General features: G+C 40.8%; 1 protein-coding gene across 1 annotated transcript; it reads right to left on the reverse strand.

Annotated features, from left to right (window-relative positions):
- Positions 1-5,622: 5,622 nt before the first annotated feature.
- Positions 5,623-23,050, reverse strand: LOC119801885 (zinc finger protein 431-like). Its single transcript, XM_038312624.1, has 4 exons — positions 22,920-23,050; positions 8,304-8,430; positions 8,049-8,109; positions 5,623-7,282 (listed from the first exon to the last, which is right to left on the reverse strand). The coding sequence occupies exons 1-4, from the start codon at positions 22,920-22,922 to the stop codon at positions 5,986-5,988; spliced, it is 1,488 nt and encodes a 495-aa protein (XP_038168552.1). The 5' UTR covers positions 22,923-23,050; the 3' UTR covers positions 5,623-5,985.
- Between the last annotated feature and the right edge of the window lie 4,553 nt (positions 23,051-27,603).

The following is a 27,603-nucleotide window of genomic DNA, read 5'->3' on the forward strand; positions in this document are numbered from 1 at the left end:
CTGACTTAAGGCATTGAAGATGACTAGTACTGCAAAGCAGAAGTTGTAGCTTGAGCTCTAATAGGTCTTAATAATCAAAACCTGGAGTCAGATATTAAGGGGAAAATTGAAATTGAGGAGCAAAGCAATCAACCAAGACTCTTATCTACATCTACTAAGGCTCAGGCCAAAGGGGCAATCCTGTCCTCAGACTGCCTCCTCAGACTGACTGCCAGACTGACTACCTCAGACAGACAGACTGCACTGTATTCCTGTCTCCACCTCCCTACTTCTGGGATTAAAGTCATGTGATCACAAGTGCTTGGATCAAAGGCGTGAGCTCAGTTTCTCTTTTAGACTGGATCAACCTCATGTACCCCAGAGAAGGCTTGAACTCATAGAGATGCTCCTGCTTGAGCTTCCTCCCAAGGACAGTGCAGGGAGGTGGTCAGCTGACTGTGCTGCTCTTTGTTCTTTCTGCCTTTTGCCTGTAGTATAGATGCTGCCTGAAAAATGAACTTGGGGCTGTTTGATATTAGCCTTCGGTCCTCCTGGTCTATCCCACATTTCTGTCTTAATTTCTCTTCATCTATCTTTCCCCCAACCTCAGTGACCCCTCCCAGGGAACCCCCAGCTGATTTCTGCCAGAGTGGGCTCTGACAGAGTGTCACCAAGCATGGGGCTAAATGTTAGGGGTAAAAAGGAAGAATAACAGCAACTGCTTCAGTTTTTGAAATGTGTAAAGGATGTGTGCCCCAGGCTCCCTGTGGAAGGGAGTGTGAGTCTAGAGATTTAAAAAGGTGTGTGAATGAATGAGCGCTCTTTGTCTTGGTCTGAGTTTAGACTGTTACTATGATCTGTTTTATGTGGTACTGGTACCCGTTTGTCTGTCTTTATTGTCCATTTTTGTCTACTGACCTTTTTTTTTTTTTTTTTTTTTTTTTTTTTTTGGTTTTTCGAGACAGGGTTTCCCTGTAGTTTCTAGAGCCTGTCCTGGAACTAGCTCTCGTAGACCAGGCTGGCCTCGAACTCAGAGATCCGCCTGCCTCTGCCTCCCGAGTGCTGGGATTAAAGGCGTGCGCCACCACCGCCCGGTTTACTGACCTTCTTTGTAGTCCTGGAGGAGATAAACCTGGTAGCCTCTGCCTCCAGCCTCCTGTGCATTTTTATTGGGTCAGTTCCAGGTCGTTAGGTCCTGAGAGAACTTCTCAAAGGAGAGGCATAGCAAGGGTCACCTCCCTCTCTTGTTCTCTGGCCCATAGCTAGTCAGCAGCTCCTGTAGAAGGCAGGGCGTGCGCATGCTCAGGAGCTCTTTCCTGTTTCCTCTTACCAGGGGGATCCATGTCTTTGTTAGGAAATTCCTTGTTACTTAGATTCTCTGGGCTCATGGGTAACCCGTTGCTTTATGTCTAATATCCGCTTATGTGAGTACTTACTATGTCTGTCAATCTGGGTCTGCATTACCTCACTCGGGATGGTATTTTCTAGTTCCATCTATTTACAAGCAAATTTCAAGATGTCATTGTTTTTTATTGCTGAGTAGTGCTCCATTGTGTAAATGTACCACATTTTTGTTATCCATTCTTAGGGTGCGGAACACCTAGCTTGTTTCCAGGTTCTGGCTGTTACAAATGATGCTGCAATGAACAGTTGTGCAAATGTTTTTGTGCTAAGGGCATGCATCCTTTGGGTAGAGAGGCCCGAGAATGGTATTGCTGGGTGTTGACACACAATGATTCCCATTGGCTATGGCTATACATTCCCTCATTAACCCTTGAGATCTTATGAAAACCCAGTCTGAGTGATAACCACACACAATACAATGCTGAAAAATAATAGCTACTTCCTGCCACATGGATTATGGCACAAGGTGTGGCATCTGCCCTATCTACCTGTCTAACACCATGAACACCAAAAGAATTTCTGAACTTCACCCTTCACAGACACCCTTACTGGAATAGTGTGACCACATACTGCCTGATTTTTAAATACACAATGGACCCCTTAGATGATGGGGTCTCATCCTACATATTACAGCAGAAACGTACCAATCACTGAGTAAAAGGATAATAGAAGATGAATAAAAGTCATAGAAAAATATAAGGAACACAAAAATAATTTTCACTAAAAGGATTTGTCGCACATAGAGCAAACTTTAGTATTTCAAAATAGAAAGGACAAATCCAGTGCTCTGCATTATCAGTCCTGAGTGAACATGGCAATTAATTTACTTCCTTCAAGAGTGTGATAAAAAAAGTTAAAAAAAAACAATATTTCTTTCTCTGGTTGCTGAAGACTACTGTGATGTCTAAACTACTTAACAAATATTTACATGAATAGGGTTTTTCTCTTGTGTGAGTTTGTTCTTATTTCCTGACTTCAAAATAATATAAACAGGCTTTAAAACATTGACAGGGTTAGACGCAGAGCTGGGCAGTTAAGAAAATTTATTCCCAGGACCAACGCCTGATTTTTCACAACTTCCTGCTAATTCTTGCTCTAAGAAGATCTAAGGGTCTAACATTCTCGGGAACCAGCACGAACATTCACATACCCACATGACATCATGTAATTAAAATTAAATTAACTCCTTAAACAATAATTTTTCACAGATGAAAGTTTTTTCTCCTGCATATATTCCCATAACACAGGCATTGCAGCATCTAATGGCTTACTTATAGAGTTTTTCTTCATCATGGACTGGTTCATGTAACAGGAAGCAAGCATGTAAGTTTCAACTCAGAGAAATCAATCCTTCTAAATTGGTGGTATCATTTGGGAAGATTTAGGAAATGCTGTCCTGCTGAAGAAAATATGTCACTGGGAGTAGGTTCAGAGAATTTATATCCACACACCATTTCCAGTTCCTATTCTCTGCTTCATGCTACAGGTTAAGGATGTGAGTTCTTAGCACACTGCTTTAGCTGCCATGTCTAGACTTTGTTGCCATGCAACTTTCATGGTGATCATGTATTCCTCTGGAACCAAGGGCCAAATTAAACTCGTTTATAAGTTGAAAAAGACACTTTATTACAATAACAGAACAGAAACCAATACAATAATACATAAATTTTACACCTGAATAAGTTATTTCATATAATTAAGAAGAAATATACAATCTAAAAGTGTTTATACCCATAGCGCAAGTGTTACAGGTCTGGAGGAAAATGTACCATGACTGTCGAAGAAGGCTATACCTGTATCTGTGAAAGGACGTTATCCTGGGTACCTACAGCTGAGGAGAAAGGTGTCCTGACTGCTGGGAAGTCAGGCTATATCTGAAATTGTGGAGGGAGGTATCCTGGATACGTACAGCTCTGAAGAGAAAGGTACTCTGTCAGAAGTCAGGCAATACCTACAACTGTAAAGGGAAGATATTAAAGGTATCTACAGCTGTGAGGATAAAGGAATCCTGAATATTGGGAAGTCAGACTACAACTGAAGCAATGGAGGGAAAGTATCCAAATTACCTGCAGCACTGTCAAAAAATGTTACCCTAGCCGGGCGGTGGTGGCGCATGCCTTTAATTCCAGCACTCGGGAGGCAGAGGCAGGCGGATCTCTGTGAGTTCGAGACCAGCCTGGTCTACAAGAGCTAGTTCCAGGACAGGCTCTAAAAAAGCTGCAGAGAAACCCTGTCTCGAAAAACAAACAAACAAAAAAAAATGTTACCCTAGCTGGGTACCTAACGCTGTGAGGAGAAAGCAATACTGACTGCCATACCTGCAGCTGTGTTCTGATGGGGGTACGGTCCCCAGCATGCTGTGGCAATGTTGCTCCTCTGAGTCATTAGAGCTGGGCTCCACTCCACTCTGCCAATAGAACTTCCCAGCAGAGATGCCCGTCACCACACTGCTCCACCCCCTAAGGGAGTTTCCCAGAAGACTTGATGCCCATCACTTCCCTGCTCCACTAGTGACTATCACAGCTGTGATGCCCATCACCTCTCTGCTCCGCTCCACTAGGGAATTTCCCAGCAGAGATGTTCATTTCTACTTATCTCTGGCCCAAATTGTTACTTCTCTGCTTCTCTCACCTAAGAAATGTTGCCACATTTGCTGTGCTCCCGTGATGGAGTTTCTCAGCAGAGGTATCCTTTGCTTCTCTGCTCTGCTCCACTAGGGAGATTGCATGCAAGGTTTCTGCTCTGCTTGAGTGGAAGTTCTCCACCAAAATCTGGCTCAAAGGATTTATTTAGGAGGTATGAATCCAGGAGAGTGGTTGCCTCTGGCAGAGTAGAAATGGCAGCTGCCTTCTGTTAGGCATGGAGATTATATGGGGCCCCTTAGAGGCAGAGTTTTCCAGGAAGAATATTTCGAGGGTAAGAATTGGATTTCAATTTCAAGCTCAGGATATGGTGACTTTCATGCTGTGATTGGTTGGTTTTGTGCTCAGGGATTGGTTGGTTTTCCTGCACAGGGATTGGATGATTTCAAGCTCAGCAGTAGGTCAGGGGTAGAGTGTGAGTTTTTTACTTTGATTTTAGGCTCAATGTGTCTTTCACTGGTTCTGTTGTCAGACCTGTGCTGAGAGATTGAAAAGCATAGCTCCCTTCCATGTGCGGTTCCTGAGATGCAGAAAGCAGTTCCCTCCAGGTAACCTAATGGCAGCTAAATGAGCGTGCTACTTGAGTACCAAGGAGAAAACATCTATGTGCCCCAAGGACCACTATTATGGAATCTGAGATGATTCTGATTATGGCAATTCTGCTAGTGTACTTGTTCTTCGTGTTCTTTTTCTCTTTCCACACTAGTAGCTTCCAAAAATATGGATGTGCTGTACAATAATATGAGTCTTTCTGATCAGACAGAGTGGGCAGGCATTAAATCTATAAAGCACGTTATGGAAACAAACCTGACTGATGTAAGAATTGGGGAAATTTGGGAAAATGCAGAAATTGTTTTGTTTACCTGATTATAAAACTTGGCAAAAGAATTATACTGAAACAGAAAAGAACTTGGTTATGATCAACAAAGTTCCTGAAGAACCTAGGGCTTTAGGGCTGACTGCCTATGGCCTTATAAATCAAATTGTTATGTATTGGAATTGTGAGGAACAATGGAAAAGTTATGACAATGGAGTAAAACCCACTGAACTATGCTTCTGTAAACTACAGTTAGCCTCGGAGGTAAAATCCTCAGAAGTTGTTTTGTGATTAACTCAGCTAAGAATCAAGAATATAGTGACTGGCATGGGGTTTGGGAACCGGGAAAATGTCATAATGAACAATTGTGTTCTGATATCAAAGAATCTTTATACTTCTTGTGAACTGCTTTGTCCAGTTAATGATTAACCTGTGGCAAGAAAAAAAAAGAATCATTCTCCTTGTGTAAAATTTACAATAAAAGACTGAGGTTTGAAGCTCGGGGCAAGAAGGAGCAGAGGAAGAGGAAGAAGAACTTGCCCTGCAGCTGATAGCCTGTCAGCTTGCATCGGAATATTGTGTTCATATACTCATTTCATCTTCCAGACATCCCAGATTCGAGACTCACTTCTCTGCTGAGGGTGTGTTTTTTGGCTCGAACTTTTTCCCTTCACATAGGGCTTCATAAATTCTTTAACTGATTTTTTTCCCCATGATTTGCAGAGGCAAACAATATAAAAATTGACATCATAAATCTTGAACAGATGCTTGACACTGTCAAATTTTTCCAGAGTAAATGCTCTTTTATGTAAGAATATGTGTTGGATAGAGAGCTTACCAAATACTTTACAAATAATACACTCTCAGAATATTTTATAGGCACTCAAAGACTATTGCATTAAGCAAAGGCTTTCACAGATTGATTGCACACAAAAAGGTTTACTCCTGTATAAACTGCAAAATTTTGCCACACTGACTATATTTTTAGGGTTTATCTGCAGTACATCTTTTTCTGATAAGTTCGAAGATTGCTGATCAACGCAAAGGCTTTATCACACTGTTGGTAGGGATTCTCTCCAGTATGTGTTCTGTATACATTTGAAGATTAGTGTGACATTCAAAGGCTTTATGATATTGACTATATTAGTAGGGTTTCTCTCCAGTATGTCTTCTTCTGTGTGTTTGAAGATTACCATGTTGTGTAAAGGCTTTACCACACTGATTACATTCATAGGGTTTCTCTCCAGTATGTGTTCTTTTATGCATTTGAAGAGCATTGTGAGAAGTAAAGGCTTTACCACATTGATTACATTCATAGGGTTTCTCTCCAGTATGTGTTCTTTTATGTGTTTGGAGGTGACCAATTTGTGCAAAGGTTTTAGCACACTGATTGCATTCATAGGGTTTCTCTCCAGTATGTGTTCTTTTATGTATCTGAAGACTACTGTGACATGCAAAAGCTTTACCACATTGACTACATTCATAGGGTTTCTCTCCAGTATGTCTTCTTCTATGTGTTTGAAGATTAGTGTGTTGTGTAAAGGCTTTACCACATTGATTGCATTCATATGGTTTCTCTCCAGTATGGCTTCTTTTATGAATTTGAAAAGATTTGAAATCACCAAATGCTTTTTCACATTGGTTACATTCATAGGGTTTCTCTCCAGTATGTATTCTTTTATGTATTTGAAGACTACTGTGACATGTAAAGGCTTTACCACATTGATTACATTCATACGGTCTCTCTCCAGTATGTGTTCTTTTATGGCATTTAAGATGACTTTGCTGTGCAAAGGCTTTAGTACACTGATTGCATTCATAGGGTTTCTCCCCAGTATGTGTTCTTTTATGTACCTGAAGATTTCTAGGATGTGCAAAGGCTTTACCACATTGATCACATCCATAGGGCTTCTCTCCAGTATGTATTCTTTTATGTATTTGAAGATTACTATGATGTGCAAAGGCTTTACCACACTGATCACATCCATAGGGTTTCTCCCCGGTATGTGTTCTTTTATGTAACTGAAGATTTCTATGATGTGCAAAGGCTTTACCACACTGATCACATCTATAGGGTTTCTCTCCACTATGTGTTTTTTTATGTATTTGAAGATTTCTAGGATGTGCAAAGGCTTTACCACATTGATCACATCCATAGGGTTTCTCTTCAGTTTGTGTCCTTTCATGCCTTCGGAGACGACTGTGAAGAGTAAAGGCTCTACCCCATGGACTATATTCATAGGGTTTCTCTTCAGTATGTGCTCTTTCATTCATTTGAAGATTTCTATCACGTTCACAGGCTCTACCACATAGACTAACTTCATACAGTTTCTCCCCAATATGTGTGCTTTCATGCCTTTGAAGATGTCTGTCATAAGCAAAGACTTTAACATATTGAGTATATACAGAAGGTTTCTCTCCAGTATGATTTCTTTCAGGCCTGCAAGGATAATTGACACATGTAAAAAGATTTATCATGTTCAAACCACAGTTGAATCTTCATATCTATATGAATAAATTTTACTATGTAGTCCAACTATAAAGGGGAATAAGATCTTAAGGTTTTTATTACTGGGTTTACACTCATGTTGTTCCCCTTCACTTCAGGTTGTTTTTACCTTTGAAGATACCTGTGATGGCAAGATACTTTATTAAAGAGTTCACATTTACAGAATCTTTGTGTATGAGATTTTTCACGTATTTGCAGAAAAACAGAAAAATTCAGATATAGATGTGGTATAGAGTAACGTTTCTCCATAACAACTGCCCCTTGGCTCTTGACTCTAACTGCCATCTCACTAAACTCAGCACAGTCACAGCAAGCTAATTAGTCACACTAATTTACTATGGACTGTTTGCTTACTAGAAGGCTTTAGAGCTGCACTTACCACCTCTTCAACATGTATACATTTCCTAATGTAAGTGATATGAAACTAAATAGATGAGCAGTTCTACAGCATAGCTCTCATTTAGCTATGATTCAAATGGTGGTATCTGTTAAGGCCTTGTTTCCTTGTTTGTTAAAAGAATGACTTACAGATGTAATTCACCTACTTGAAACTGAGGTACATGATTTAATGGGAATTTAATCATCAATGCACATGAAGCTGCGCTTATTAACACTGTTTGCTTTTGTGTAAAAATTCCAGGACACATTACAATTTCTTCAGAGGCACATTTGTATCAGGTTTGCACATGATAATTACCTTTCATATCTTCTAGAATTTTGACAATGTTCTTCAATATTATGGTCCTTCCAACTGTATCCTACAATATAGCAGAAAATATAAGGTTTATTATTGAAAGTGTGCAAAATTTAAATTACTATCTTCAGTGAACCTTAGAACCATGTCTGATTTATTCACCTCATTCTTCTTTCTCAATCAAATTACAGAAGAACATCAAAAATCAAAGAACAATTGTCCCCCTTTTTAAAAACATGATGGTAAATTCAGGTTTACCTATGATAGTGAGGTTCCTGTAGGTGTCCAGCATCACATCTTTGTAGAGATTCCTCTGGGAAGGATCCAGCAATGTCCACTCTTCCCAAGTAAAGTCAACATGCACATCATCATAGGTCACTGCATTCTGAAATGTCCCATACATGTGTACAATAGAAAGCATGAGAATGACAACATTGTAAATGTACACTTCTTTGACAATATAGTCATATAATTCTGGTACTCCCTACACTTATTCCATTATACAGACATTACAATGTAATCGCCAAGTCACGTTGGAAGGAAAATGAACAGGAGCTTAACCCCTCTCATTTCTGTACCCTGTAAATAGGATAACACCTTGCAACAGAAAGGCCTATTAAAAACACACAGAGAGACAAGTAAGAAAGATCAGCAGCACAGAGTACACAGGAGAGGAACTGCATGAACAATTATCAACTACAGAAATAAAATGCATAGGCTGGGTATGTTGACTCACACATTTAAGCACTGCAATCAGAAGTCAGAGGGAAGAACATCTGCCCTGGAAATGAACGGCAGCCTAGTCTATGTGTCAGATCCAGCACAACCAGAAGTACATTTAAGACCCTGTCTCTCAGGCAAAATTCGGTCAAACAAAAAAACAGAAGGAACTCAGAGGCTCCTATTGATGTTACTATGAAGAGATCTGTACTCATCTTCCAGAGACCCAGTGGCCCAGTTTAAACTGTAACGTCAATGAGATATCACCACAAGACACTGACTGTTTAAACAGTTACGAATACACAAATGAAAACCTTAGCAAATTCAATGCTGATCATAAATAATCAACACAGAGTAGAAGGAATATTTCATTAGTAAAGTGTTCTTGGTGGTCTTACATATAGTTGGGCTAAATTCCCAGTTTTTACCTCAGAGAACACAACTATCCATTTCTCCAAGTTCAGGGTTTTTGAGAACATCTTTTGATCACGTGAGGACCAGGTACCCATGTTCTGCACTTACATACTTACAGGTAAAACATGCATTTTTATTAAAAAATTCAAAGAAACCCAACAGGCAAGAAGAAGGTGATGTACATGCAATCTAGTGAATCAGAAGGCTCGGACAGTATTAATGTCATGAATCCCTGCCATCCTGGGAAACCGAATGATATCCTCTGCCGAATTTTAAAATTTAAGGTGTAAGTGAATCTCAGAACAACAGCATACACTTGTCATGGTCAAAACCCTTCACTCCAGGCACAGCACAATAATATGAAAACACAAAAGCCGGGATTGTTGGCCCTCTTTTAATCCCTGCACTTGGAATATGGAGTCAAGGGGATCTCTGAGTTTGAGGCCACTCTTGACACCAGACAGGTGGACAGAGCTACTTTTGGGAGAGCCAGGGCTATGAATAAGAACGCTATTTTCACAGACAAATTATTACAAAACAGAAGGGTAGGAAACTGGGTTAGCACTGAACAGCAGTTGCTTCGACCGCATGTCATGTGATTTAGTGATAGAGTCTTTAATGGTGGTGAAGGCACGGCAGCACAAGAAGGAAGCTGCCTAAGTAGGTTCAACTACAACGCAGGAGACACAAAGAACAGGAAACGGGCTGAGGATATAGAGACTCATATCACATCCCCAATGAGGAAAACCATCCGTAAAGTCTCTTCTTAATAAAAGTTTCACAGGCAACTGAAAAAAAGTCACCAAAGAGACAAGTGTTCAAAGTCATCACTATCTGGGAGGTTTTATATCTAATAAACTACATACTGATCCAGGTCACTATAGGCTAATTAATGGGCATCCATAAAGAAAATGCACTTAGTTACTACAATGATTCTCATAAATTAAATGTGGCTTTGGATTTGGAGTGTTCCTCTCTCTCCTTCCTTAAACCCTAGCATGTTTGTTAAAATCCAAAATCTCTGTCTCCTGTCAGAAGAGGCGTGTGGAATGGGACAGAAGAAAAACAATTAAGGAAAAATACAAAAAAAAGACTATTGTATTGCCACTACTCTCAACCCTTTAATTTTTTTAAAAAAAGATTTATTTCTTTATTATGTATGCAATGTTCTGCCTGCATGTATGTCTGCAGGTCAGAAGAGGGCACCAGACCTCATTACAGATGGTTGTGAGCCACCATGTGGTTACTGGGAATTGAACTCAGGACCTTTGGAAGAGCAGCCAGTGCTCTTAATCGCTGAACCATCTCTCCAGCCCTCCTTTAAATTTTTTGACTTCTTACCAGCTTTTCTTGAGATCAAATGCAGTACTAACTAATTCTTTAAAAGGCTTCATCTAGATTCCTGTACACGGTTTCAGCTTTGAGTTCCTATCAGGAAAGTAGGAATTACATTTTTGTACTCTGGATATATATAACAAATATTGATCCTTTAACCTCTTTGAGATCTGCTGCATGAAATATTTAAAATATTCATGTTTCCTGCAGTGAACCATGACCATGTATAACAATAACTTCTGAAGGTTCCAAAAGGAGGATGGGCCCCACACTGATGATTCCACCAGGACTATGATAACCACACTAAGCCGAAAAACACCACCTAAACATTGACTTTGGACTACAAACTGCTCAGGACAATTTTGAAGTGGCTACCTGAGATAATCCTGACTCAAACTACTCGACCTAGGAATTGAGACAAGCCCTGGACTTTCTATTACACAGCTACTTCACTTAGTATTGACAACTCAAATTTTACTTTTCGGGATCACTGAAAGACGCTGTCACCCCCAGGCAACAGGAAGTAATTTTGAGGACACCATGCCAACATCCCCAGAGATGGGAGTGGGTGGTTTTTGGTCATTTAGTGGGTTATGGATATTTCTCATTGTTTATGGGGGCTGGTTACAAGTTGTTATTGGTAACTGTAAGGAAAAAAAAAATTGAAAAAAGGACTTTAGATTCAGAGTTCTTGTTTTCAAAAGAAAAATGGGGAAATAGATATAATAGGATATAAAGATAGATTATTGGATCTACTCTGAAAACAAAGGGGATATGGATATAGGATAAAAGGGAGATTAGTGAATCTACCTTTCAAACAAAAAAGCAACTACTTCTTTTCAATATTTTACATTGCCTTGGATTTTTTTTTTTTTTTTGGTTTTTCAAGACAGGGTTTCTCTGTGGCTTTGGAGCCTGTCCTGGAACTAGCTCTTGTAGACCAGGCTGGTCTCGAACTCACAGAGATCCGCCTACCTCTGCCTCCCGAGTGCTGGGATTAAAGGCGTGCGCCACCACCGCCCGGCTGCCTTGGATTTTTTTGTATATTGATATAAATTTGAAGGTTTTCTTCAGAACACACGGTATATACATTTCTAGGGTTATTCAAGGATTTGTTACTATGCAAGTCATTTAACAATGTATATTTTTAGCCCTTGAAAGTTATGATTACCAACTATTTAGGACAATAAGGAAATGCATGTTAGCAATTAGTCTCTTATTACAATTGAACTGATAGGCATATTAAGTATGTATTCAAGATCAAACAGAGATATATTTTAGATAGACAGGTTGTCTTCAAATACTACACAGATCTGAGCATATGGCATTTAAGAAGGTACGAAAGGTCTTTAGAATACCTGCTTCACAGAAACATCTGTCCCATATGCAAGGCCTGTAGGTCGAAGATGGGTGACCCAACATTGCAGAGGAACCTTGGGTCACTGATGTGGGATTCCCCTCTGCATGCTGTAAATATATTTTATTACCATTGGTTAATAAAGAGGCTATTTTGGGCCTATAGCAGGGCACAATATAACCAGGTGGGGAATCTGCTATACAGAGAGAGTAGGTAGTCTGAAGGAGAAAGACACCAGCCACCAGTCAGAACCTTGCCAGTTAACCAGGAGCCTCGTGGTAAATACACAGAATAATAGAGGTGGGCTAATTTAAGATGTAAGAGTTAGTTCATAAGAAACTTAAGCTATTGGTCAAACAATACTGTAATAAATATATGTTCTGTATGATTATTTTGAGTCTGGGAGGCCGGAAAATCGACAAGCAGCCACCACCTACAGGTGACTGTCCATGTAGCCAACTGTTCCTGTCATTTTTCACATTTTTTTGGATGTCGCTTGCTTGCATTTCCAGCTTACTTGAGTAATAGCATTTCCTTCTTTAGCCTCTGACAGAGCTGAAGACTTTATAGTTATACTTTTCCTTGTTACCAGATTCAGCAAAGAAATTCACTAAAGAGGTATAAAGAATGTAAGGTTGACAGACACTGAAAGACAGTTTTGGTAGTGCAAGTTAGAACAGAAAGTGAAATAGGTACAAATTTTGGACTTACCAAGATAGGATATGGAGTATTTTCACTAAATTTGTCAATTACTATATACCAGACATTATTGATGTATTTATTGTTTATATATATGTATATATACATACACACATATAACGTATAATTATATAGTGTATAATTATTGTACTTATTGTGTATAGACTTTCTAATATTATTTATGACCTTTGTTTTTTATTTTAAGACAAAAAAGGGGAAATGTGGTGATATATCATTTGTATTCTAACAAATAAAGCTTGCCTGAAGATCGGAGGGTGTAGCTACCCACTCGTTGACCAAAGCAGTCTGGAAGAATGTGCAAACAGAAAGGAAGCGACTCAGCTGGGTGGTGGTGGCGCAGGCCTTTAATCCCAGCACTCGGGAGGCAGAGGCAGGCGGATCTCTGTGAGTTCGAGACCAGCCTGGTCTACAAGAGCTAGTTCCAGGACAGGCTCTAAAGCTGCAGAGAAACCCTGTCTCGAAAAACCAAAAAAAAAAAAAAAAAAAGAGAAAGGAAGCAACTCGGCTGGGCAGCGAGAGGAGACAGGACTCCTCTCTCTTCAGCGGAGGAGCCAGCTAGGTAAAGGGCGACTGTGACGGGGTCCTTTGCCTCGCTGATCCTTCAGCATTTACTCATAATCTCACTCCAGGCGGTTATTATTAGAACCTATTAGGACTCATGCCACAAGGTAAAATCACATTGATCACAGTACAGATTTTCTGACATGTCTCTCCTTTGCTACTTCTACTCCCTGTATGCAGCTCTCCATAGCAGATGTCTCATAGCTTGGGTATCTCAATATCCCATCATCTCAACATAATACAACCCTGCCTTCATCTCCACAGATTCACGCGAGGAACTCTCACAGTCTCCTCACTGAATTTTTTTTTAACTCTGCCAAACATAGATATGTGCAAAAGGGCTGAACTTAATAAAACTACAGAGGTAGAAATAGGACCTATAAATTTTATATCTTTCTTTTATGCAGAACAAGGGTTTCCCCCCCCAAATTTGGCTTCTATATAGGGATGCATGCCTCCATGCTTGGACCAGAGTTAGGGATGCATGCCTCCATGCTTGGACCAGAGTTAGGGATGCATGCCTCCATGCTTGGACCAGAGTTAGGGATGCCTGCCTCCATGCTTGGACCAGAGTTAGGGATGCATGCCTCCATGCTTGGACCAGAGTTAGGGATGCCTGCCTCCATGCTTGGACCAGAGTTAGGGATGCATGCCTCCATGCTTGGACCAGAGTTAGGGATGCATGCCTCCATGCTTGGACCAGAGTTAGGGATGCATGCCTCCATGCTTGGACTAGAGTTGCCGCAGGCTCTGTATGAAGTTGCTTCTTGGGAACAGGAACCAAGTTGCCTATTCCTCCCATAAATTGAAGGCTTAAATGGATGGAGTCTTACCCTTAGGATACCTTACTAGGCTTCAGACCAAAAAGGGCCTTCCCTTTACGGGTGTGTTAACCTTCTTGAAATTTTCTGCCTCTACTTTACCCCAAGAAGGTCATTTGAAATTATCTATGCTGTTTTCCTCTTTCTTTCTTTCTTTCTTTCTTTCTTTCTTTCTTTCTTTCTTTCTTTCTTTCTTTCTTTCTTTCTGTACCACATATTTCCTTTCAACTGTGGACCTGGTTGATTCATCAGCAATAAACACCCAACAAAATCAATACTTTGTCAAGTACATCAATCAATTACTTTTAATTTGGCCTTACTCAGTTTCTCAGGGAATGGAAAAAACAAGGATGATTTGAGGAAAAAAAAACATTATACTAATGACCTCTAGTAAAATTTTCACGGCGTCTGTTTCCCGCTGAAATGCTATGACGTCGTCGAGTCTCACTATCTGTGCTACTTTCAACACCTCCTTATCCCTAGCCCTTCAAAAGTAGCTGATCAAGCTCTGTGTGCAGCTTTCTATGGCCTTTGCCACCTAAAGTCTTAATATCGTCAACATTACTCCAAAAGACAACACTCCATATTTTACCCGGAAACATAATAACTGTTGGTGTACCACATTTTGTTCTAAATTGCTTGTTTCTTTTTTTTAAAAAATATTTATTTATTTATTATGTATACAATATTCTGTTTGTGTGTATGTCTTCAGGCCAGAAGAGGGCACCAGACCTCATTACAGATGGTTGTGAGCCACCATGTGGTTGCTGGGAATTGAACTCAGGACCTTTGGAAGAGCAGGCAATGCTCTTAACCACTGAGCCATCTCTCCAGCCCCTTGCTTGTTTCTTATTGTGCTTAAATTTTCAACCAATGGCATGTCAGATAATACACAGGAAAATTCCAGGAGAGCTATCCAAGAAATTAGCTCAAAGATATTAGTTAATACATTAATTAAAAAATTTAAAACAGGGTAAATGGAATTTAGGTAATACATTAAGCTTTGTGACAAAAAGACACTTCCTTAGACTCAGTGTAAATAGTATCCACAAGAAAAGCTTGAGTCTTTCTTCAAAGATAGGATATACAAAACAAAAATGCCTTAGAAACTAATAAATGAAGCCCTCTAACGACACAATTATCCTACTGTAAGAAAACCACACATGGAATAAAAACTAATGCAAAAGATTTACTGAGCAAAGCACTTGATTTATTTACTAAAATAAGACCAAAGAAAAAATATTTTCAAACATCAAACATGTATTTCTAAGGAAGGAAGCAGCTCAGTGGTAGGGCACCTCCCTAACATGAGCCCTGCCGGGATTACACCCCCAACATGAAAATTATCTAGAATAATGGAGAATCTAAATATGCAAAAACATCACAATTGTACAAGTAAATAAGCTTTGTAGAAGGAAAGCTGAGTCATATAAAAAAAGATCTCAGCCAGGTGTTGTGGCACATGCTTTAGACCTAGGGCCCTGGATCCAGAGGCAAGCAAATCTCTGAGCTTGAAGTCAGTCTGCCCTAATCATCAACCAAAGATTCATATTGAGATAGTATCAAAGAATCAGAGAAAGAAGGACCTGTCTGTGAGTTGAAGGCCAGCCTGGTTTACACAGCAAGATCTAGGACAGCCAGGACTGTATAGAAACAATGTATCAAAACACCAAACCAAATCAAAGCAAAGTCTTTTATTATTACATCAAAATATTAAAGATCTTTATTACGTAACCCTCAAGGCTTTTAAAATTTGAGTGTGCCCAACAGGCACAGCCTTTTTAAGTTATTGAGGAATAAAAATGATTAAGTCACTAGTATTAAATGCAAAAATATTTTATTCATCCTCTCTTCATAGTAGTCAAGAATTCCAAGTATCATACTTTGCAAATATTTCTATTATGGCTACCCAAACAGACTAGTTGTACGATATCAGAACATTTCAGAACATAGTATTATGTCATATAAATAAAATTTAACAAATTAAACAAAAATTTCAGTCCTGTGTTAATTTATTCGCCACACAGATCTTAAGTGTTTTCTAAAGACCAATATTATTTTTGAGAATTTTCTTTGTGGATGTATGAGTTTGTGTGTATGTGTCTGTATGGGTATGTGTGTTTGTATGTTTGTGTGTGTGATGTGTGTGCATTTGTGTACGTGTATTTGTATGTGGGAGAGAGAGAGGTGTGTGATGTGTGTGCATTTGTGTACGTGTATCTGTATGTGGGAGACAGGTGTGTGATATGTGTGCATTTGTGTATGTGTATTTGTATGTGTGAGAGAGGTGTGTGATGTGTGTGCACTTGTGTATGTGTACTTGTATGTGTGTGTGTGTGTGTGAGAGAGAGAGAGGTTTGTGATGTGTGTTATTTTTGATGTGTGAATGCAGGCACATGCTGTGCCTCATGGGTCCTGGCCAATGGAAAACGTTCAAGACTTCTTTCTTTCTGTCATGTGTTTCCAGGATCAAATTTATTGTGCTTGTACAGCAAAGTTGATTGGAGCTGATGAGTATCTCAAGATCTCACAAATACATGTAAATAAACTTTATAAAATAATTGCTGCCACCTAAAGCCAGTAAATATACTGTCTTGTGTGATTGTTTTTTCAAACATACAAGAACAAACTCAAGATTTCTTTTTTCTTCCTCTCTCTTTCTCTCTCTCTCTTTCTCTCTCTCTCTCTCTCTCTCTCTCTCTCTCTCTCTCTCTCTCTCTCTCTCTCTCTCTCTCTCTCTCTCTTTTGAGACATGGTTTCTCCGTAGCTTTGGAGCCTGTCCTGGAACTAGCTCTTGTAGACCAGGCTGGTCACAAACTCACAGAGATCCGCCTGCCTCTGCCTCCCAAGTACTGGGATTAAAGGCGTGCGCCACCACCACCCAGCTCAAACTCAAGATTTTTAATAAACTATCCTAGATCAACTTCATGAGGTAGGGGATTTTAGTGCTTAATTCTATCTAAAGAAAGAGCAGCTACAATAGCTCAAATAAACAATATCCACTGGTCTATGAAGATACTTACACTAGTTTGAAACTTGATAATTGCTAAACATTAGCTAGATGTCTTTGCCTCAGGCCAAAGTTGGCAGTGAAGATGCCTACAAATTATAAAACCGCCCATTGGTATGGGCAGGTGACAGGGAAGTTCTTAAACTTAAAAAATACAGAATACCTGTAGAGGACGGACCTCAACAAAAACACCAGGATGCGGGGCATGGGACTTCAAAAATATAAGTAAAGAATAGCGAGACACGTGAAATTACAGAACAGAAGCCATAGAATAACAACAGGAGGGCATTTCAGCGACTGAAACTGTCCACGTGTATTTTTCTATAACTTTTATACCCAATGTAAAGGGGGGGAGTGAGAATGTAACAAAAGACTTTATTAACCTGATACAAAGGACAATTCAAACAGTCAACCACTCTAACACTCTGAGACATCAAATCATTAGCAAGATAGGAGGTCTATCTTGAAGGCAGTGTATATTCGCATATCCCGACCACCTGCCTTATTGGCATAGACCTGCTTTTATGAGCTATTTAAATTGCAAAACAATCAGGCAATCACATCCTGAGTTGGGACACGCAACCAAGCTTGTCAACCATTTAAGCAATCTCAAACTCTCTGACCGGCAGATAAGGTGGAAACAGACCCACATTTTTGAGTCTCCACAAATACCTATACTAGCAAATAATCCCTCTAATGTGAAGACTCCTCATCATGCCAAGGAGAGAGTTCTTCCTTCTGTGAAAGTCTTTAGAGTTGCAGATTATAAATAGCTACATCAAACCTGTTTAATTTAGAATTCCACTCTCTAGGCACCATCTCCTAACTGCTTCAGAGTAACTCAGATGGTGTTGAGGAGGCTGTAGGAAAGTCTTCTTGCAGTCCTGACAAGCATGCAGATTTGGTTACCATTATCCACAGTTGTTGAGATTTTGCTTCTAAATCCTCCATATCAGCCCCTGACAATGTGTGGATGTCACAATGGAGGTGAGCAAATGCCCCCAGTCTCTGCAGCCTTGGTTATACAGTTCTCATTGGTGAACCCACTTTCTCTAACTCTACAAGAGGCAGTGAACCCAGCTCGTAAGATCTGACACAAACGTTTAACTAGTCACGGGACTACATGACATATATCCTCAGCACTCAGAAGCTGGGAGGGAAACTGCCAAGAATTGCTGGCCAGTCTGGGCTAGCTAACAAAAAACAAAACAAAACAAAATTTCATTCAGGATAGTAAGAGCTGGCCTACAAATTTCAAGTCGCTGCAAAACTCATAAACTTCAGATTGGCATGAGCTGAGCATCATTTTAACCACATAACTCTGGTTCCTCCTTGGGAAATAATTTTACAAACTTGTATGGGTGCTACGGAAATTAAAACAGCAGTTCCTCAGAAATTTGGGAATAGATCTACCCCAAAATGCTGCTATAGTACTCTTTGGCATATACCCAAAGGATGATCCATCCTACCAAAAGGACACCTGTTCAACTATGTTCATAGCAACTTTATTTCTAATAGACAGAAACTGGAAACGACCTAGAAGTCCCTCAATCAAGGATACAATGAAACAAGACGAGAAAAAAAAAAAAGCAGTGAAATTCTGCTATACTCATAGGATGGTACCTAGTCCAATTTTATCTAGACAAGCTTAATCCAGAAAATGATGGGAACAGATAGAGAGACCCAGAGGCAAATGTTAGGAGGAGTTCAGGAACCCCTGCATATAAGGGGAGGAAGAACGACGGCAGCCAGAGGGATTGAGAACACCAAGAGAACACAGCTCACAGAATAGAATAACTAAGTGTCATAGGTGCTCGCACAGACTGAAATAGCAATCACGGATCCTTTAAGAGTCTGTGCTACTAACTTTGCATATATGTTCTGATTACTCACCTTGGTCTTTTTGTAGGACTCTAAAAATGGGTGTTTGTGGGGGAGTGTTCTTGACTCATTTACTTGCTCTTGGGACCCTTGTCTTCAAACTGGGCTGCCTTATCCAGCCTTGATAGGATGGTTTGAGCAGTCTTATTATACTTTGTTATACCATGGGTATGGGCTGGTTTTGTGTGTCTACTTGACACCAAGCTAGAGGCATCAGAAAAGAGGGCGCCTCAATTGATGAAATGCCTCCATGAGATCCATCAGTGAGGCATATTTTCAATTATTAATCAATGGAGGATGGTCTAGCTCATTGAGAGAGGTGCTATCCCTGTGCTGGTGGCCCTGGGTTCAATAAGAAGGGAAGCTGAGCAAGTCATTTGAAGCAAGCCAATAAGCAGCACTCCCCCATGGCATCTGCATCAGCTCCTGTCTCCAGGATTCTGCCCTGGTTGAGTTTCGGTTCTGACATCCTTTAACAGTAAACATCACGGCCGGGCGGTGGTGGCGCACGCCTTTAATCCCAGCACTCGGGAGGCAGAGGCAGGCGGATCTCTGAGTTCGAGGCCAGCCTGGTCTACAAGAGCTAGCTCCAGGACAGGCTCTAGAAACTACAGGGAAACCCTGTCTCGAAAAAACAAAAAACAAAAAACAAAAAAAAACAAACAAACAAACAAACAAAAAAAAACAGTAAACATCAATCTGAAAGTGCAATCTAAATAAACCCTTTTCTCCCCATGTTGTTTTTTGGTTATGGTTTTTCATCACAGCAATAGAATCCCTAACTAAGACACCATATTTAGTGGCTATCGATGAGAGACCTCCTCTTTTCTAAAGGGAAATGGTAGAGGACTGAGAGGAGTGGAATGAGTAGACATTGCAGTTGAGATGAGAAAGGAACAAATAAAAAATAAAGGAGAGGAATATGCACAAGCGAGGGACGACTGGACCAAGGAAAGACTAAACCTATACAGGGCCAATGCCAAATTCTGTGACTCCGTCTCAGGCAATGGGGCTTCATTTTCAAAGGGCATAGATAGCTCTATGCCTATAACTTCTCACAAATCTCTGTCTTTTGCTACTTCCAACCCCCATACGCAGCTCTCAATGGCAGAAGTCTCATGGTATGGGATCTCCACATCCTGTGATCTCAAATTCAACCCGCCTTCATCTTCACCACTGCATACAATGAACTCTCAACTCTCCTCACTGAGGGTCCGACTCTGTCAAACACAGATGGGTACTATAGTGACGAACTGACCACAGAAAGAGAATTTATGACCTTTAAATTTTGCATCAAGAAATGGACACACAGGACATTTTAGAAGCATCTAAAATTGATTACCTGATTCCACACTGTTAATATCAACTACTGCCAAAGCAGGAAAGTTCTCACGCTCTTTCTTGCCATTCCCTTTCTGGGCTGTGACTACATCAGATTCAAAGGTGATCAATAAACTCAAGTCTTATACAAGTCCTTATCATTTGTAACTCACCAATAAAAAAATCAGAGAGACTGGAGGACTCTCATACACTGGTCTGTTATCCTTCTCATTGACCAATCAAGGGCCAGGCTGGAATGAGTGGCAGTCTTCCTAGGACTGAGCAGCAGTGAAAGGGTTAGGTGTTCCAAGCAATTCTCGACTTCACGGTGCCAGGCAAGCCTGGGCAACAGGAGATATTGCTCTAAACAGAAATAAACGAAGCCAGGCAGTGATGGCAAGCACTTTCAATCCAAGCACTTGGGAGTAGAAGCAGGCAGATCTCTGTGAGTTCAAGGTCGGCCTGGTCTACAAGAGCTAGTTCCAAGACAGCTAGGACTGTTACACACACACACACACACACACACACACACACACACACACACACACACACACTGTCTCAGAGGGAAAAAAATAGGAAAAAGTAAAAAAAAACAGAAATGAACAAATCAATAGCATTTGAGCAAAAGAAATGAAATTATGTTAAAAATGATACCAATTTAAGTGACTTTTAAAATAATAAAAAGTGTATTTTAAAGATTTAAAAAATTAGTTATATTGACTTTGAAAAGGAGTAGGTCCTTCCCTAGTAGAGGAAAGGCCATTAAGTGACTGATTAATCTTGACTATATAAACATATTGGCTGCTGACAACTGTAACTTGACACAGTTACAGCCAATGGCCTGTTTCTCAATCCTCTGGGCTGACTTACCTGTGTGTGTGAAGGAGGACTAAATCTGAACAGGACAATTCAGTATTCTTTGCCTCAAGGTAAGCCTGCTATCTTCCTGCACTCAGGAGGCACTTCCCCTTCCTCCCGGACACAATGTGACTAGCTTGCCCAGCCCTTTCCTCATTGTTTGAGTGGAGTGATTCCCTGTCCCATGAGTGGAAGGGTACCCACAATATTAACAATTTCAAGAGATTTAAGAACACAAAAGAAGATGTTTCTTCTGTGGCTACACGCTGAGCTCAGGTGAACTGAAGGAACTTTCTACCTGTGAGTCACAGTTTCTTCAGAGGACAGGAGAGAAATGCAGGGAGATTAAAAAACAAACCAACATAATGATAGATTTCCCTTTTGCCAGAAGGCTGGATGATGGCTTCATTGCTTTCGAAGTTCAGGGAGAACTCATGACAAATTAATAATAATAATAATAATAATAATAATAATAATGATAAAAAAGTAGTCTTGCAGAAAATTGAAATTAGAGAATCCTGAAACTAGGAGGAATGTCTTTATGAGTACATTCAATATTCATCCCCAAGGCAACTTTCTCAAACTGTACACCCACCATTCTAAAATGTATTTATTCACGTGATTCGCGTTAATACTTGCTGGGAAATTACAGATTAACTCCTCCTAAGTGTTCAGGGCCTTTTCCATACTGGTGACTCCAGCAGCTGACTGCCTGCCCTGTTTCCCCCTGTGGTGTACCCAGTAAACTATTCCTCCTATTCCAGTCCGAAGGCTCCACGTGGAAATCCTTTTCCTTTAACTGCAATGGACAGTCAACCCCGACTCCATGACTCAAATGGATAATTTTAAAATTCTGAGGTGGTGCAATCATTTAAGAACTTTGGAGATGTAACAGAGGACAACAAAGTCATCGCCCTGGAGTGCAAGTCTGAAATCAAGGCACCCGAGTCACCAGCAGAGAAAGGCTGCTAATGCAGCTGCTCTAGAATTACTACGTCTTCCCAGGGAGAAATCACTCCACACAACTAACAGTGTTTTACTTTTCAAATTGTCACCTGGTGTCATACTGCCCCTCTCTCAGAGCTATGCCTTTCTCATCTAGAAAACTGGAATTTCAAGGCACATGAGGCCATAAGGTAGGTTTTCACCCTGGAGTGCCGCCTCCTTGTTAGAAGCCTGTTCTTTCATGTGGGACTGGGCCTAGAGGCTGATTGACAGTCAGGAGTGTCTCCTTTGTAACGGTTTAGAGCCAAATGTCTGGACAATCCTGTTAAAAAACAATTATATACCCTAGAATGCTCATCTCTACCAGGCCTGGTTGGCATATACTTAGCTTTGGGGTGTTTTAGATGCACCCTTCCTCAGTTATTTCCTGCTTTTTGAGGTTTACTAGCTCTAATGACGATTAAATCCTCTATGTTACCAATCCTACTCTTCGACATCACAGCTAACTGGTGGAGCGCTACCCAACACACGAGATGCCTTTTACAACCTCCACAAAATTAACTGTAAATGAGCCTTACATGTACAGGTTAAACGCAAAGTACTGAATATCTAGAAGATACTGGGGAAACCAGGCCTCTCTAAGTGATTCAACCTGCTTTCCATGGCTGCACCAAAAGCGCGTTTTGTTGACTCCAAACACGGTTCCACACAAAGCTCCCTGCGCCCATCGCTCTGCACGGCTGCAGCCCACAGAGCAAAGTTATTCACCGGACTGTGCCTGGGTCCAGGGAGCAGCAGGGACAGAATGGGAGTTCACAGGACACGGAATATGACTGCAGATTCCCACCCGGCCCTGAGGAGGACCCGCCACGCTGGATCCTGGATCTCCGCATCCGATCTTCCCCATCTGAGGACAGCAGCCCCTCGCTCACCATGTCGTGGCTTCCCGGCTCGCCCGCGGCTCTCTCACAGCTTCCTGCAGCGGCGCTCGCAGCACAAAAGGCGAAAGAAAACACGGGCCCCAGCTTCTCTGCAGCCCAAAAGGAGCGGCGGCGGCCACGGAAGAGCCCTGCACGACTTCTGACTGGCAGTTCGGCCTGGGGGCACTGATTGGTTGGTGAGGCTTGAGTGACAAGAGCCCCGCCCTTAGGGTTACCCTGTGCTTAAAGACACAGCGCAAGTTGATTCCTCAGCCAACCTTCCACCCCAGACCCAGGCTTTTCCAGACAGGCAGATATTTTCATTTCAATAACTCTTGCCCTTGGCTCCAATAGCTAATCCCGCTGTCTTCCTGCACTCCACAGGCTCGTCTGCTTCTTCCTCCCGGGTGCTGTGGGAACAGCTTTCACAGCCCTTCCTCAAGGTGGAGTGGAGGGATTCCCTGTCCCACAGGTGGAATGGTGCGCAGAATATTAGCAATTTTAAAGAGATGTAAGGACACAAAAGGAGATGTTTGTTCTGTGGCTTCACTATGAGGTCAGGTGAACTGAAGGTACCTTTTACCTGACACACAGGCTCTTCAGAGATCAAGAAGAGACACACAAGAATCAGATAACGCCGGGCGGTGGTGGCGCACACCTTTAATCCCAGCACTCGGGAGGCAGAGGCAGGCGGATCTCTGAGTTCGAGGCCAGCCTGGTCTACAAGAGCTAGTTCCAGGACAGGCTCTAGAAACTACAAGGAAACCCTGTCTCGAAAACAAACAAACAAACAAAAGAATCAGATAAGAAAACAAAATGACTGACTGTCTCAGGCAGAAACACTGCACTGCACTAAAGTCATCTGATCACAAGTGCCGGGATCAGAGGTGTGAGCTCTGTTTCTCTTTTAGACTGGATCAACCTCATGTACCCCAGGGTAGGCTTGAACTCATAGACATCTGTCTGACTCTGCCTGCCAAGGGCTGGGATTAAAGTCATGCACCATCACCACCTGGCCTCTATGGCAAACTATTGTGGCTGCTAAGATAAAAGGTGTGTGCCACCACTGCTTGGCCTCAATGGCTGACCAGTGTGGCTAGCTTCACACTCTGGTCTTCAGGCAAGCAAAGACCTAGAAAAGTGCTTTGCTATGTCCACCTGGAGATATACCAGCTTGATCTGCCCTGTGTCTAGAGCATGTCTCCTAGAATCCTAACATTCTAGACATCATCTTCTCTTAGAGACTGGACCTGACATTCTGCTAAGATATGTTTCACAGGTAAGTAACCTTGGGGAGACAGGCTTAAAATAATAGTTAGGAATGTAGGATGTGAGCCTTGAGTGAAGACCATGAGCATTATAAAATACAACTTTTGTGTACTAACCATACACATCTCCCTTCCTGCTAGTGACGTGGGCTGTATGAGGATCCTGGCTAGACCTGAGTCTGGCAAGGAAGGATAACTATAAGCAACTCCATGCTTCCCGTCTTTCTTTGTCCCTGAGTGAGAATTTCTACCTTGACTTCTATCAGCACAGCAAGTGTAACCTGAAAGTGAAATATATTTCTTCCCCTAAAGTTTCATTTGCCCATGGTATTTGCCACACCATCAGAATACAATTAGTCAAGTTGAGTCACAAAAGACCAAACAATCTGAACACAGAGGGATCTTCCATTAGTTTTGTTACACCATCGGAAGGCATGTTGATTTGTGGAAATCTTAAGAAATTGAATAACCTATCAATGGTTGCAGAAGTCACATGCTCACAGGAACGTTGACATCATTCCAGCACTTCAGTGACCCTGTTGATCTTCATCATGAATGTTGTAATCTGCTGGCCTGGTCTGTCACCTGGGTAACTTGTCCCTTTAAGACACAAGCCCCGCCCACTCGCAACCTCTTCCTCCAATCATCAGTCAAGGCAAGTAGATCTCCTGCCTCCCCTCCAGCTTGTTCTCTCTTGTCTGCCTTCTGTGGAGGCAGCTTCTGCCTCTCTCTCTGTCCCCCCTGCTTCTGCCCTCCCCGCTCCATAACCCACTAGGTAAACTCTTTAGCTTTAAAACAATCTCTATAGAATTGTAAGAAGCATCTTTATGCAAAATTTATGGAGCATTTTGATAAAAATTTTAAAAAGAGGATTTTTAAAATAAATCCCATGTAATGTGTTAATTCAACTTGCCAATTATTAACAGTGTGTATCAAACAATTTCCCTGTATTTCATTTTATGGAGAAATTCTGTAACTTCTTTAGCAGTAAAAGGTTAGTTCTATGAGCTTTGAACTTAGTAGCCATACTAATAACTTCATAACCCAGTATGTTTTGGTGTTACATTTTTGTAGAATTTAACCATGAATTTTTAGGAAACAACTTAAAGAGCAGAGTCAAATTTTTAGTAATGACAAACAGACAGGATCACACCCAATAATATTGTTTGAAATTGTCAACCTTGGTCTTTTAGTTCAATACTATGAAAAGCAAATGTTTATGTAAATATTAATTAGACAATGAAAAGAGAAAATCATCTATACAATGAATGATTAATATGTTTGGAAATGTAAATAGCATTGACTTAATACTTTATGTCCAACTTCAATTGTACTTCCTAGAAGTTGGGCTTCTTTAAAATTCTTTTTACTTCCATGAAGAGACCATTGATAATATGTTATTCCGACTATTAGGGAAAAAGAAAAACATTTCCCATAAAGAGACCTTTAATATTGAGTTATTCCCACTGTAAGAAAAGCAATAGCAACAAAATTTTAACCAAAGCTAAGCAAACACAACAGAATTTTATGCTCTTGTCTTACTAAGCTCACTCAGACTGCAGCAGTAAGGTACAGCTGTTGTCTTTCTAATTTAGATGTCAAAGCTCATTGCTGACAGACCTTTCTAGCCAGAGAGAGAGAGAGAGAGAGGGAGAGAGAGAGAAAGATAGAGACAGAGACAAAGATAGAAACAAAGACAAAGCTTTTATATTTTCTTTTTTTGGGTTGCTGGGGGAGTTTCGATACAAGGTTTTTCTTTAGCTTTGGAGCCTGTCCTGGAAATAGCTCTTGTAGACCAGGCTGGCCTCGAACTCAGAGATCCGCCTGCCTCTGCCTTCTGAGTGCTGAGCTTAAAGGCGTGCACCACCACTGCTCAGCTAGAGCTCCGATTCTTAACTACTCTCACTTTTTTTTATATAAAAAAAGAGCCTCTTTGCTTCCTCTATTTTTTTTTTTTTTTTGGTTTTTCGAGACAGGGTTTCCCTGTAGTCCTGGAACTAGCTCTTGTAGACCAGGCTGGCCTCGAACTCAGAGATCCGCCTGCCTCTGCCTCCCGAGTGCTGGGATTAAAGGCGTGCGCCACCACCGCCTGGCTTGCTTCCTCTATTTTTACAGGGAAGAGGCTTTTTTCTTTCATTCATTTTTCTTTTCCTGGGCCTTTTAATCTTTAGGCCTTGATTCAATATTTTCTGCCTTTCTACCAGGAAAATCCTTTTTTCTTGATTAATCATTTCCTTTTTCCTTTGAGAAAGTTTTTTTTTTTTTACTTTCCTTCCATCTTCTCTATGGGGAAGATTTCCTTACTTTCCCTTTTTCTCTACTGGGAAATTTCCCTTTTTCTATTTTATTCTTTGTCTCAAGAGATCTTGTATTTTCATCTTTAAAGATATGCAGTTACTGCATTTTCTTTTGACAAGCATTTAGCAACGGTACCTTTTGCTGCTCCTGACATGGGGATATTAAATTCCCCATGACTTTGCTGATCCTGAGTGTTCTCACAGTGAGAGCAATCCTTCTTCCACTTCTCAATGTGACTGACTTCTCTGTGCTTCAAGCTATGCATTTGGCACCATAATGTCATGTTTAACTTGGCACAGACCTTTGTTCAACAAACTAAAAGAAGGAAAGAGATGAACAAGGAATCTTTACAATAAACACCAAGAATTTCAAAACACAATAAACAAATGACTTCAAAACCTTTGTTCTCAGGATTATGGGGTGGCTCAGAGTTAAGAACATCTGCTGCTCTTCCAGAAGATCTGGGTTTCAATTCCTAGCACCTGCATGGTGCTCACGCCAGTATGTGACTCCCATCCCTGGAGATTCAGTGCCCTCTTCTGGCTTCCTGAGGTATTGTATAGACATATTGCACAGACACACATACAGGAAAGGACAAAAATAACTAAGAAATGAGGTGGTCAGAATTACTTAAAAACATATTTTCTAGAAACTCGGAAAAAATAACAGACATGTATCAATTTCCAGATCCATCAAAACTACCAAAACGTTAAACAAAAATGATATCAACAACCTAAAATGGACCCATAACAAATGAGAAGATTGAAATAGTAACAAAAAGTCTTCCGACTAAAGAAATTCCAGGTGCATATAGAATCACACCAAATCCCACCATGCTTTCAAAGATTTAGAGTTAATCCTTAAATTATTAAAAAAGAAAACACTAGGGCTGGAGAGATGGCTCAGTGGTTAAGAGCATTGCCTGCTCTTCCAAAGGTCCTGAGTTCAATTCCCGGCAACCACATGGTGGCTCACAACCATCTGTAAAGAGGTCTGGTGCCCTCTTCTGGCCTTCAGACATGCACACAGACAGAATATTGTATACATAATAAATAAATAAATATTAAAAAACCAAAAAACAAAAAAAGAAAACACTAGAAACTACAGAAGCCCTTTCAAATTCCATCTGT

The sequence above is a fragment of the Arvicola amphibius genome, chromosome 15 (assembly GCF_903992535.2).
Source record: "Arvicola amphibius chromosome 15, mArvAmp1.2, whole genome shotgun sequence".
Classification (NCBI taxonomy): Eukaryota; Metazoa; Chordata; class Mammalia; order Rodentia; family Cricetidae; genus Arvicola; species Arvicola amphibius.

Bases quoted from the DNA above. Each gene is read 5' to 3' on its own strand.
- LOC119801885 (XM_038312624.1), bottom strand. The intron at 8,110-8,303 runs GTAAACCTGAAT...GCTATATTGTAG, and splicing joins CAGGAACCTCACTATCATAG to GATACAGTTGGAAGGACCAT. The intron at 7,283-8,048 runs GTAATTATCATG...TTATCCTTGCAG, and splicing joins AATTCTAGAAGATATGAAAG to GCCTGAAAGAAATCATACTG.